We start from the raw sequence: 13,468 nt of genomic DNA, 5'->3' as shown, positions 1-13,468 counted from the left end.
AAACCGCATAATATATGAATAATTACATACCACAAGAATAGGGGGGCATGAATGACAAAACAACAAATATATTTTATTGGTAATTATGCAGTTTCTATAGAAAAATAACCCTGACATGTACCCTAATATATCTTTCTAGATAATTGAATTCAGAAAAACTTATTTGTATTAGTTTACTTTGATGCCTGGATTGAAGGAAGGATTAGAGCAGACAACTATTGTAAATGGTAAAGTGTCTGCTGTTGCCTATTTTTTTAGCACTAATCTGTAGTAAATACATAATTAATTCACAGAGAGAGGTTGTCAATCCACCCAGTGTACCTTTCTACATAAGAGATAGGCAGCCCAGCGTGTCCATGAGCTGAGTGGATATGGAGCAGCATGTGAAGAACAAACTTTGTGGAAAAACCTCAGTAAAAACTTGCTCAAGTGGATCTGTATGCCCTGGGTTACGTGAGTTTGCCCAACATTATCGGTCACACAGCTGAAAAAAAAGTATTACTGTGTGTACTAAGAATGCAAGCTGTAGCTTGTACGCATGCAATTCATGACTCCCAGAAGCAAAACATTCTACATTTCTTTCCCCAAAGGCAGGATACATTAGGCACAGATGTGCTGTCCCATGCGAAGCCTTAAAATGATTTATTGTGTAATTTAAGGACGGGCCTTGCAGTTCACTTTGAATTTCTAAAACACACATTTAAATGTACTACAGTGCATGACCTATCTATGGTTATGCAAGTCCCCTGCAGGCTAAAGACTTTTCCAATCAAAAAAGTTCTGAGTTGCAGGTGGAATTGTTTAAAGAACACATTGTAGCACTGCTCCATACGTTTTTATTTCCCTATAGACTTAAAATTGCATTACTGCTGGAAGTAACTGGAACAGCATAGGCTTGATTGTGAAGATCTTTCCTACTCAATAGATGGTGTTCCACGTGTTTATAGTTATCTTTGTATTGTAGATGCTTTCATCTAGCACTTACGATTTAAAATAAGATTAGAACAGACAAACCGTTATATGCATCCCACTGACAAAACCAAATGCAAGTTACGGTGTCTAAACTACATTTCCACAATTTGTCACTGGACACTTAGCAAGAATAATTAATTTGATTTGAAAAGCGTGTTAAATTGTCATTTTTTATAGCATAAATCATAATAGCAATGTATAGTGAGTAAACAGATTGTATTACATTTAAAAATGTTTTTAAAAACAAAACCTTTTGCGCTGCACCTGTATCACTGGTACAATAAACCACACCAATCCTCAATGGTTCTTATACCTGGATTAGAAATAAAACAATTTTAAAACAAATTAAACAAAAAAAAAAAAAAAAAAAACTCAGAAGTTAGATAGTGATTGCAGTCAGATATTTTATTAACAATGGTATTGTTTGTTGGAACACAATTACAGAGGAACATAAAACATTTTTAATTATATACAAATTAAAATGAGGACTTGGATACATGACAATGGTATTCTAAAGCTATTATGTAGTTATTTGGTTAATAACACTCGTGCAATATTTTATATATATATATATATATATATATATATATAAACATTTCTCAACTGGTAATTATTATAAGTCAAGTGTAAAATGGAACCATAAAGATATTCTTTGTCAAAAGAAATGTTTCCCTGTCTCTGGAGGATCTTGTCATAGCAAACAGAATAGGCCCGTGACAAGTGACATTTAACAATCCATATTTCTTTGGAGAAGAAATCTTGGTTAGGTAAATAGTCGAAAAAGAGATTTAGTTTTATGGAACAAAAATATGTATACAAAGGCACTTTTTGCGAAACCAAGACAAATCAATTTGCTTTGCTTACTACCTGTACTTTGAGGGATTCTGAAAAACAGCCAGCCTAACTTGGTACTAAAAGAACGTGAGCTGCCATTTTTAAAAAAAAGTTACAAAAATTTAATGGCTGTGCCTTTTTATTTTTAAATGTACAATACCTTTTATACCAATCTTTTCAAACTATTACAAACTAAACTTCAACATGTAGGTGTAAACATCATTAAATATAATATCAACATGTAGCATTATAAAAACAAACAATACATTATACATAGCACCCTAAACAAACAATACCACAAACATAAATGATACATTTACAATAAAAAAAAATAATAAAAAAAAAAATTTTTTACAAGATAAAGTTAAACTTTTCTAAGCTTAAGGGACTAAAACAAGTGTTTTTCTTTCTTATGAAAATTAATATGTAATACATATTTAAAGTAGTGTTACTTTAGCCTAGGACTGTACAATAAAACTACTCACTGCAAGTAGATCACCTGCTGTATTGGTCATGCTACTGATGCAGGGAATTCATGCAATAAGATGGGGCACCTCTCCTTACTGAACCACCTGACCCCATCTTATTGCACTTACTGACAAAGGAAGAGTACTGGTGAAAGACCCTTACATTTTTTTTGTTTCTTTACATTTAATGTATGCCATACTACTATCATGACAATGCATGTCTTTGTAATCTAAAACAGTATACCTGGTACAACACTAGGTTAAAAGGTACCACTGCTTGCATGTGTTCACCTTTAAGATGTCTTGTAATTCTACTGCAGAGTGAAATTGCCTATTCCACCTCAACACTTTTTTCCCAGTCACAAACCAACCCTGAGCTTCCCTAACTGACTAACATGCTTTGCATCTAGTAACACTGTATTTTACCCCCAACCCTGCAGTGAAAGCTTCCACTGCTAGTTATGGCAATATTAAAATAAGGTCACCCCGCTAAAGCAAGGAAAACCAGTACACTAATCTTTAAATCATAACCTGTTTTTGCACAGGGGGAGATTGGTTGGAAATTATAATTTGCTTAAAAGATTCCTGGAATGTACCTCATGCTCAAAACGGTCTTGAACGTTTTGTCATTTTAGCATTCAAATGTTTTGAAATGTGTTAAAAACGTGTTTATGTCCATGGCTAACAAACCATTGTTTCCATACGCGTCATCTGCCTCACCTGAAACAAAAAAACAAGCAGTAAACAAAAAAAACAAAACACACACACACTATATAAATGACATTTATAATCCAGCAAATATTTTTGTTGTTAATATTACACTCTTTTTCAAGTATTAAAATAATTGGAAATAAAGATGTGTCCATTTTAATTCTGTACTGGGATTTGTCATTTGCATCTTGCCCCATTTAAGGTACTCTGAACTGTATTGGTCCATGCAGCATCCTAATTCTACTGGCTACAGCAAAACGACATGACAGTGGAGGACCATATTAATCAGGTGCAATTCAAAAGCACTGTAGAAAACTACTCCTTCTACAATGGTTATAGTATACAAGCCAAAACTAGTGATGTTAAGGAACGTTAAATGTATTTCGCAGTTCATTTAAAACCAATGTTGCGTGGTTAAGATTTTCAAATGTCTGAAAAACTGTATCTTTAAAAATATAATGGTGTGACACAAGACTACACAGGACACGGCAAAGGAAACGCAATGTGTTTCTTGTAAAAACACTACAGGCTGTTCTGCAACACTAAGATTCTTGCCTTACAACTGTAGTGTAACAGCTTATTCTGCCTGTTACCCTTTCTCATTAATTGAACAAGATATGATCAGTCAATAGTCGGAAGAAATCCTTACCTGTTATGAAGATGGCAAACCTGGCAGTGATGTGCTGAACTTGTAGACGCAGCATGCAGTTCAAATATTCTGGCTTCCTTTGGGAAATGAGGTCACATTCATGGTATGGAAGAACTTCCACAATGCCTGCTTCCTGGCAGCAATCCATGAAGAACTTTTTGGCATGGCCTGTAGAAACTGTTCTGTAATATTAAATGACAAAAAAGTGTTCGATAAAGATATATAATAAATTATGCAAAATTACACTTTGTTTTGACAACAGAACATAAAAAAAATGTAAAGCATAATGTTTCTATTACACAATTCTAGCACCATTTTCACACAGAGATGCAGCTACCATCCTGTCTCAAACATTTTAAGTGTGTAAAATATCCTTTCACACAGCAAGAAATTGAGCAATCTATGCTGGTGTAATACAGTCATAACCCTTTCACACAGCCAGAGATCGTGCGAGTACAACTTTCAAACCTGTCAATCAACAGATTGTTCTCATGGCAACAAGGGACTGTTCTCGTGCAATCTGAAACACTGACAAGACCTAACACATGCAAGCAGTGCTTAATTTGTAAAGAAAGAGAAGCCGGGGCGCAACAATGACACTGATACCGACCCTGAGACACGCATACTCAAAATCATAACATGTTTACTTTACATGAGTATTGAACGTACTTGGGTTAGAGATGTTTACAATCGTGTATTCTACATCATATACAAAGTAGTAGTGCACGCAGAGAAATTAATTAAAGGCAATCGCAGGACAAAAATATAAAAAAACCTGCCTGTATACATGTTTTGTTATGGTTTTGTATTTAAATGGTCTAAAAAACAAACAAATTAAAAGGCATTCAGAGGCACTCCAGAAGGACGACATTCATGGGGTTTCCATGCGGGTCAATTTACACATGAAATGGCGATGCACGTGCGTGTTTGGTAATTACTCGGGTAAATCAGGTTTGTGGCTGAAAAAAATGGCCAGACAGGGATAGGGTAAATCTCATTTACTTGTGTAAATGACAAAACACACGGGGAAAATCCACACCCAGGTTCGCATGGAAACCTGCATTTCACGTGTAAATGTTAATGGACGTGTTTATCCTTAAACTATAAATATTGCAAAGTAGCAGGTCAGTGGTTACCGTGGATTCCAAGAAGGCAGAAAGTAGTGGCTGAAGGGCGATTTTATGGTTAGCATTGCTGTAGTTCACCTTAATGATAATTTGGGCAGATTTTTTATTATTGTTTTTTGCTGTGTCTGGACTGTCACGTTGTATATCTCTTGTGGGTTTACAGTTCTGTTTAAAACCACTTGCCGTGAACTGCGTTATGCCCTTGTTATAGTATTAAAGCAGCTGTTTAAGAATACACTTGCTGTAAAAACTAGTTAAACACGAAGAGTAAGTGAGCTGCTTAAATGTAACTGAATTAATTCCTGTCCTTTTTTTTGATCTCAGCCCTCCACGTTAATAAATATAGTTGGTGAACTGGATGTTCTATCTTGATCGCCCAAAACAACGCAACAAACATTCAACAAGTTGTTGATGCCCTCTCAGAACTGACCAAATAAAATTGCAAATTAACGTATTGATTGTGTTTTATTTGCATCATTAATATTTAAAACACAACAGTAAATCCAACACAACTTAAAAGAAAGGAGAGAATCTCTGACAGCACGAGCCTTCACAGTTGCCAAGTCCACTTATAACAAGCAGCATTGAGCTTGTTTTTTGAGTCGCGGGTTGTAATTTGCATAAACACCCACTCTAACATGGGTTGCACTTGCTTTGGGCTCGTTCTGAAAGGCAGTGCTGCTTTTTTTTCTCATGAAACTGTAACTTTCCCCTTCTGTCTGTCAGACAGCCACCGATTCCTCAACACCTCATTCTGTCATTGAGAAGAGTTTGTGCACGATACAGCAGGCAGTGGCAATTTTGGGAACAAATTAATCCACTTCAGGCCGTTTCATCAGTATCTGCCACCTCCCTTTCAAGTGTCCACTACCTGTATTTGCCCAAGTGTGGTGTTAAATGCTTCCTCAGCACCTGCCAGCCGTCCAGACGGGTAGGGTTTCTAAGCTAGGGTAGTATACGCAGCATCTATTTATATGCTGTACTGGCTCAACGAAAGGGGGGACATAGATTATATATTTTATATACATAAATATATATACACATACTATATATATATATATATATATATATATTATATATATAATATATATAACACACACACACACACACACACACACACACACACACACACACATATATAAAATTAATGAGTCGTAAGATAAATTAGTTGAAACAGTATTCACTACTAATGACATTTGAAACACAATTTGGGTAAGAGCAGTAAAACACATTATTAACCAACCAGGCACGGGGTATTTTGCCTTATTACAGCAACTTAGAGTCACTGGTGAAGCAGTTCTCTGTGCCACATTTTTACAAAATTTCACCTGTAATCTTCAAAAACAGCACAAGTACTTTACGCATAGCTAATTTACATATCAGCCCCCACCTTTCCCATTAATTTCCATGACGTCAGGTGAAAAGCCTGGTTTACTCGAGTAAAATAAACCGAGCAAACGGTGGTTCAGAGAAGGCATAAAATACGACACGATTCTGTGGCAGTATGGGCAATTCACACAGACCAATAAGCCGCTTCAGTGGCAGTTCTGAACCGTCATTAGTGTAAAAGCACCTTGGAAGTATTATTATTTTTGTTTTTATATATAAGATTTTTTTTTTAGGGATTTAAAGGAATACTCAGGGTTCTCAATTTTCACTCATCTTTTGGAAGTCTTTAGGAGCCAAGAGCTTTGTTGTGAAACCTGTTATCATGAAAGTGAACAAGCTGAGTGGAAAATATATTTATCACCTTTCAACTAGAACTCTTGCATATTCAATTATATTTTCACCCTTCATGTAGAATTTAAAACACAATATTAAAGTTCAGTATTACAAATAGTACTGTTGTAATTATCTTCTGTGTCTCTTACGAGTCCAACAAGGCAGGTGTTAGACATGATCGAGCACTAGCTTGCCAGCTTATCACCTTCGATGTCTCCGCTCTACTACAATCCAATCAGGCTTTGTTTCAGCTGGTCAGACACAACAAATACATTTAATATTATCGCATTAAGCCTCTGCTTTTCTCACAAACTTGTTGTCACAATAAAAAGGTTTTAATTATGTTACTAAAAAATGTTAGCATTATAGCAATAGCTAAAGATAGAAATGATCGGAAATTTACTGCAGTAAGGGGAAATCCAAAGTTTTATTTGTTATCATTATCATCAACTACTTAACTAGCACATACATAAGCACAGTTTGAACTGTCTGGGAATCTCATGGCTATGAATACAGAAAAATCACCTGTGATGAAATGTACTTGTTAAAATGCCCATCATAAACAAGTAAGTACAATAGAAAAAAGGGGGTTTTAAATTTTCAAAGCTGATAAAAATTACCTTCCATTTTCCTTGATCATTTTACTATCCTTGTAGTGCAGCCACCACTTCCACCTTCCCTGCTGGTTTAGCTCTTCCAGTACATTGGCTAATTCTTTCAAATGCTCTGCAAAAAAAAAAAAATAAATAAATACAACACACATTAAGAAGACTATTCAAGTCCAAATCTCCATAATATTTACAATATTTGGGGTTTTTCAGTGTTTACTTTTTCACCCAAAAAATGTATTCTGGGCACTTGTTAGTAAAACACTGAAATGATCCGGCCCTATCAATAAAATAAACCTTGGCAAACAAATACATTCCACACAGAGAATTCCAGTCCACAGCACTTCAACTTCAACAGTGGTGCAACGATAACACATTTTTTGAGCACCTTATCAGGAACTGATCTGCATATGAAAATATGGGTCACCCTTAGTTTAAGGATTCACTTAGAAAACATTTCAGGAAATATGTCTGATTATTAGCCAACTTTTTCTTCTCCCACCGCACATACTGAACTTTCTACTGTTGCAATTACTGGTAATCTTGCTTAAGAACATTTTATTTCTATACACTACTCACACACAGCATTAAAAAATGCACACATTTTGCTAATAAAACAAAAACACATGTGTATGTTTGTTTCATCCAGGGAGAAAGTGATACAGTCATTACTTCATGTTTCAAATGAACATCTGGATTTATTAATGCTTAATTCCTGCATACCTAATTCTAGACCTTCCAGTACAGCACCATCACAGACAACAAACCCTCCTTGGTTGAAAAGCTCCTGGTAGTTGAAACTGAGGACATCATCAATGCTGTCAACACCGGCAAACAAAACATTTGGCAACTTCTTCAGATCCACCAAGTGCGGAATCTGATCAAGAAAACAACAACATAAAACACAATAACCATGCAATCTTCCTTCTCCTGCTGCATTCATTACAAAGCATCTCCTTGGAAGATTACATTTTAAAGTTACTACATAAATAACTCTTTACAGACAAAATGCTTAACGATTTAATGAATTGTATTTCAATATACTCATGTTCTAAACTTACTCTGTGCACATGTTTAGCGATATCTTCATTCCTTATGATAATGATCAGGGGGCTCGATGGACACTCATCCGGCTGATCAAAGTAAGACAGTTGCACTTCAGCATGGCCTTCTTTCTTAAGAATTTTCTGAGTTAGCATCATTTTAGATATAAAAAAAAAATAGATTGTAAATTTGTCAGCAAGTTCAAACATCACCTGTACAATGTTGGTCCTAAATTGAATTTGCAAAGTTATATGCATACAATAAAATAAGTTCAAGTAAAAGCTTCAGCAAATACAGCTTTCATCAGCTCAACTAATCTTGACTTTGCAGTTTATGAAGTAACTTCTTTCAACGGATGTGAGTGGGTCTCAAAAGCCTGACCTATCAGAATGACTAAGATTAATAGAATGCAGATTAAGAGAATTAATCCAATTCAAAGACAATATTTGAAAGTGTTTGGTCTTTATGATCAAGTAAGCAAAATGTCACATGACCATAGGAAAACCGTCCATTTTAATTGGACAATACCAATCAAATTTAACCAAGAGAATTCTAAAACACAGCAGTGTACCAAAGATATTGGTCTCATCTCTATCAATCATAAGCAAAAAAATGCACATGACCGCAATTTGGCACCATTCTTGGTAAAGATAATAATGCAATAGAATGCCACCATGTCTTATTTCAGTTTCAGTCAGCAATTTAAGTGTGTGTGTTAATACAGGAATTCAACTTTAATCCAATGTTTTGTTTTACAACCCTGCTGAATTGTTTACTGTGTTTAAAAAAAAAAATGAATACAAATAATAATTATTACCTTAACGTTCTCAAAGAATTCATCAATCTTTGTTTCAACGATGTAAAACTTGAACTTGGTTTTAAACGACTCCTTTACTACAGCATTCAGGCTTTGGTGGAGGCCAGTACATAAATGATCTATGACTTTCTGAAATGGCAGAGGCTTCCTTGTGCTAGACTGCAGAAAGTCCTTATTTCTGTTACGACTGTCTGTACTGGTAGTACCCAAATCCAGTTCTTTCCCCTTTCCAGAACAAACATGACTCATTGATGACATATGTGATTGAAAACATTTGGCTGTGATGTCTGAGACCTCGCACTTTTTTCTTCTCATATCCTTGACATAGGATAGTTTCTTAAGATGCGGAAGTGTCACATCGTTACCAAATTCGTTAATTTTATTAGCTTCTTGTATTGCGGTTCTTTGAGGCATATCCACTGTTATTTGGTGATTTCTCAAGGGTAAATAAGTGGTCTGAAGTGAGTCATCTGGTACAACATCTAAATCTGAAAAAGTTACGGTTAATGGACTAACTGCTCTACCATTTACAAGTGATGCTTTTGAAAGATCAGTGTGCTTATTCCTTTTGGTGATTTGATTCAGTTTATCAGAAAAATACAAGTATTCCCGGTCTAACGTGTTCTGAGTAAGATCAGGTTCAGTGTAATGCATTTCTTCCCAAGATTTTAAGAAGTTAAATCCTTGAAGTTGCCAGTTCTCCTTCTGCTTGTTTTGAAAAGTTCTAGCACATGTATTCTCTCTAAGTTTAACAATTGAGAAGTTTGCATATGTTTTTTGGCTGCCCCAACAATCCGTGATATGAACAACAGAAGAATTGGCCAGATTATCCACATCCATCATATTTTGCAAATATGTTGTACTAGTGTGTTGCTTCCCTCTGTTTGAGATATGTGCCTTTATACCGCCTTCATTTTCTTCTGCATTTCCAACAAGTTCAGTTTGAGTCTCTCTGAATGCTGAATTCTGGTCTAAAACCTCACTGCAGACAACACAGCTTGCTTCTTCAGAATCACTACAAAGACTTTCCTTTCTGAAGTGGCTGACAGGTGCACAATCTGTTTTAAATTCAGAGTACCAACAACAGCCTCCATAATCATGAGCTGGTTTATTTGATAGTTGTGAACCTTTCTTTTTACTACCCGCCACAGACTCATCTGCTGAAATATCTTTGTGTACTTCAAGGTCTGACAATATTTCTTCCCTTTGACTCTCATTGCCATCCAGACATGCATCCATCTGTGAGCTTTGGTTATTGATATCTTCTCCATGTTCACTGTGCATAAAAGCAACTTCCCCATCAGAACTTCCAACAGTTTCTGTGGATTCTGAGATGATGTCATCTTTTTCACTCCTTGGTGCTGCCATTATAATCCAAGACCTCTCATTTTGTCTGCACATTTTTTGTGCCACCACAAATGAAATATCTTTGTGTACTTCAGGGATTGACAATATTGCTTCCCTTTGATTCTCATCGCTTTCCAGTAATTCTTTTATCATTGGGCTTTGCAGATTGATATCTTCTCCATTTCCGCTGTGCACAACAGTCACTGCCCCCCCTGATACTTCTATATTTTCTGTGAGTTTTGAGAATATGTTGTCATCTTCTTCACTTCTTGGAGCTTCAGTTAAAATCCAAGAACTCTCATTTTCTTGGCACATGTTTTGTTCCACCGCAGACTCATCTGGGGAAAGGCTGTGTTTGACTTCAGTGTCTGACAATATTGCTTCCCTTTGATTCTCAATCCTCTCCACTAATTGTTCCATCATTGGACTTTGCATACTGACAGTGTCTCCGTTTTCACCGTGTAGTACAGCCACTATCTCACCAGAATCTGCAATAGTTTCTGCAGGTTCTGAGATGTCATCTTTTTCACTCCTTGGTGCTTCTTGGATCTTAACTGAACTCTCATTTTCCATGTGCATTTTTTGTTCCACCTCAGACTTGTCTGACGAAAGGTTTTCGTTGACTTCAGGGACTGACAAACATTGGTCCTTTTGATTCTCATTCCTATCCAGTAGTTGTTCTATCATTGGGCTTTGGATATTGATATCTTCTCCATTTTCGCTGTGCACAACAGACACTTTCGCTCCAGAATTTGTTATAGTTTCTGTGGGTTCTGAGATGGTGTTTTCTTTCTCTCTCCTTGGTGCTGCCATTATAATCCAAGACCTCTCATTTTCTCTGCACAATTTTTGTGCCACCACAGACTCATCCGATGAAATATCTTTGTGTACTTCAGGGATTGACAATATTGCTTCCCTTTGATTCTCATCGCTATCCAGTAATTCTTTTATCATTGGGCTTTGCAGATTGATATCTTCTCCATTTCCGCTGTGCACAACAGTCACTGCCCCCCCTGATTCTTCTATATTTTCTGTGAGTTTTGGGAAGATGTTGTCATCTTCTTCACTTCTTGGAGCTGCAGTTAAAATCCAAGAACTCTCATTTTCTTGGCACATGTTTTGTTCCACCACAGACTCATCTGAAGAAAGGCTGTCCTGGACTTCAGTGTCTGACAATATTGCTTCCCTTCGATTCTCATTCCTCTCCAATAATTGTTCTATCATTGGGCTTTGCATACTGACAACTACTCCATTGTCGCTGTGCGTAACAGCCACTGCCTCACCAGAATTTCCAACAGTTTCTATGGGTTGTGAGATGGTGTTCTCTTTTTCAGTCCTTAGTGCTGCAGTTAAATTATAAGATTTCTCATCTTTTTTGCACATCTTTCTTTCTTTGCCCTCTGGACCAGTGGTATATATGTGAACTAGTTTCTCAGCTTGTATACAGGTTCTCTTTGTAGTTCTTTCGTTAACAACTGGAACAGCCACTAAGGCAAGTCTCTTCATCCAGTCATTGACTAACGTCCTCTGTACTCCACTGTAGAGTTTCCCCTCAGCAATACACACATTTGTTGCTTTGTTACATAACTCAATGTACTCCTTATCAGTATCCAAGAATCTGATCGGGTACATATAAGATACATCTGTGTTATCATCTTCAACCTCCTCCATTTCTTTATGTAGCCCAACATTGACTCTGCAATCCTAGAAAGGAGAGACAAGAATTAGTTTTCCAAGGACAATGGATCTTCCAGCCCTGGGTTTGTCAATTACAGATGATGTTTCTCTGTACTTGTTGATTATGCTTTGGATACCTCACCTTGAAAATTGAGTGATGCGAGCTATTTCACTCAATGCTTTTCCTTCTTTATGAAAATTAAGGTTGTTATAATAGTATAAAACAGTACTGGAGGCTTTGAGTAAATTGTTGATGCTCATAATGGATCACAGTAGAAAAATGCAGCATGTCTAAGACTTTTGCACAGCAATGTGTGTGTGTGTGTGTGTGTGTGTGTGTGTGTGTGTATATATCTTATATATATATATATATATATATATATATATATATATATATATATATATATATATATATATATATATATAGTGCTCCCTCGCTATAACGCTGGTCTCGGGGAACACACAATACAAGCGTTATAACCGAAGAGCATTATAAACGGGAAAGGGGGTGGGGTCTGTCGCAGGACATATAAACATTTGACTAAAATACAAAACAAATTAACTCCCTCTCTATAATGCGCATATAGTTAAGCAAATGTAACTTTCTGTGAATTAACCATGAATAAAGCACATGTAATCAACGCTATATTTTTTTGTAAAATAAATAAATAAAAACATTCCTTTTCACTCATTATTAGCAGTTTTTAAACTATAAATAGCCTGTCTAAATGGCGGTCGGGAGTTCAGCTCGAAGCAACAGACAAGCAAACCAAGTGCGAGAAGGAGAGCAGGTCGGGAGAAGGGAAGAGGCAATGGGCTCACCCCAGGTTTGGCTGCCGGAGCGGGGCTGAAGTGAAGCTGAAGCGTCTCGTCTCCCAGCAGCAAAAACGTAAATACAGTAGGAAAGATAACCACGTAATAGGCCTAATATTTATTTAGTTATAAAACGAATGCTGAATAAGATGTCTGTGTTATAAAGTGCCAGCGCAGCTTTTCTTCGGTTCAGATACTGTATCAAAAGGGAGAGACTGAAACGGAAGTTAGACTGAGAAGTCGTTTACAGTTTGTACGGTATTTACTGTTGAACTATTGCATCAGTCACTAGTACAGGGAATTGGGGGAACCAGCTGTAGGAGCATTACATCCGAGGCACGTTATAACCGAGAGCCTGATAGCGAGGGAGCATACATACAAACAGTTGTAGTCAAAAGTTTACATACCCCAATGGAAATTTATAATTTCTCAAAAACAAAGAATTTTTGCTTTTGTGGATAAGGATAAAGAGTTAGAAGAAATAAATGTTGACAATTATTTATTTCAGAATTTTTTTGCAAAACTCCAAAAATTCAATAATAACTCATTCAAAAGTATTCATACCCTGATAAGGAAAATGAAATGAATACCTAGTTTAGGCACCTTTAGCAATGATAAGGATATTTGTCAATGAGCTTTTGGCATGATTCTTTAGTGATTTTTGACCATTCTTCAACACA

General features: G+C 36.2%; 1 protein-coding gene across 2 annotated transcripts in view; it reads right to left on the bottom strand.

The window, feature by feature from the left end:
- Positions 1-1,365: 1,365 nt before the first annotated feature.
- The window catches only part of LOC121318246, a 35,653-nt gene continuing 23,550 nt past the window's right edge, over positions 1,366-13,468 (bottom strand). For both annotated transcript variants that reach the window (XM_041254706.1, XM_041254707.1), the window contains exons 17-22: positions 8,952-12,002; positions 8,152-8,277; positions 7,814-7,967; positions 7,103-7,208; positions 3,634-3,815; positions 1,366-2,993 (exon numbers count right to left, since the gene is read on the bottom strand). In XM_041254706.1, the coding sequence (XP_041110640.1) occupies positions 2,905-2,993; positions 3,634-3,815; positions 7,103-7,208; positions 7,814-7,967; positions 8,152-8,277; positions 8,952-12,002 (3,708 nt within the window). In that variant the 3' untranslated portion in view covers positions 1,366-2,904. The remainder of the gene's footprint in view (positions 2,994-3,633; positions 3,816-7,102; positions 7,209-7,813; positions 7,968-8,151; positions 8,278-8,951; positions 12,003-13,468) is intronic.

The sequence above is a fragment of the Polyodon spathula genome, chromosome 7 (assembly GCF_017654505.1).
Source record: "Polyodon spathula isolate WHYD16114869_AA chromosome 7, ASM1765450v1, whole genome shotgun sequence".
Lineage (NCBI taxonomy): Eukaryota > Metazoa > Chordata > Actinopteri > Acipenseriformes > Polyodontidae > Polyodon > Polyodon spathula.
This window is presented reverse-complemented; position numbering and strand designations above follow the sequence as displayed.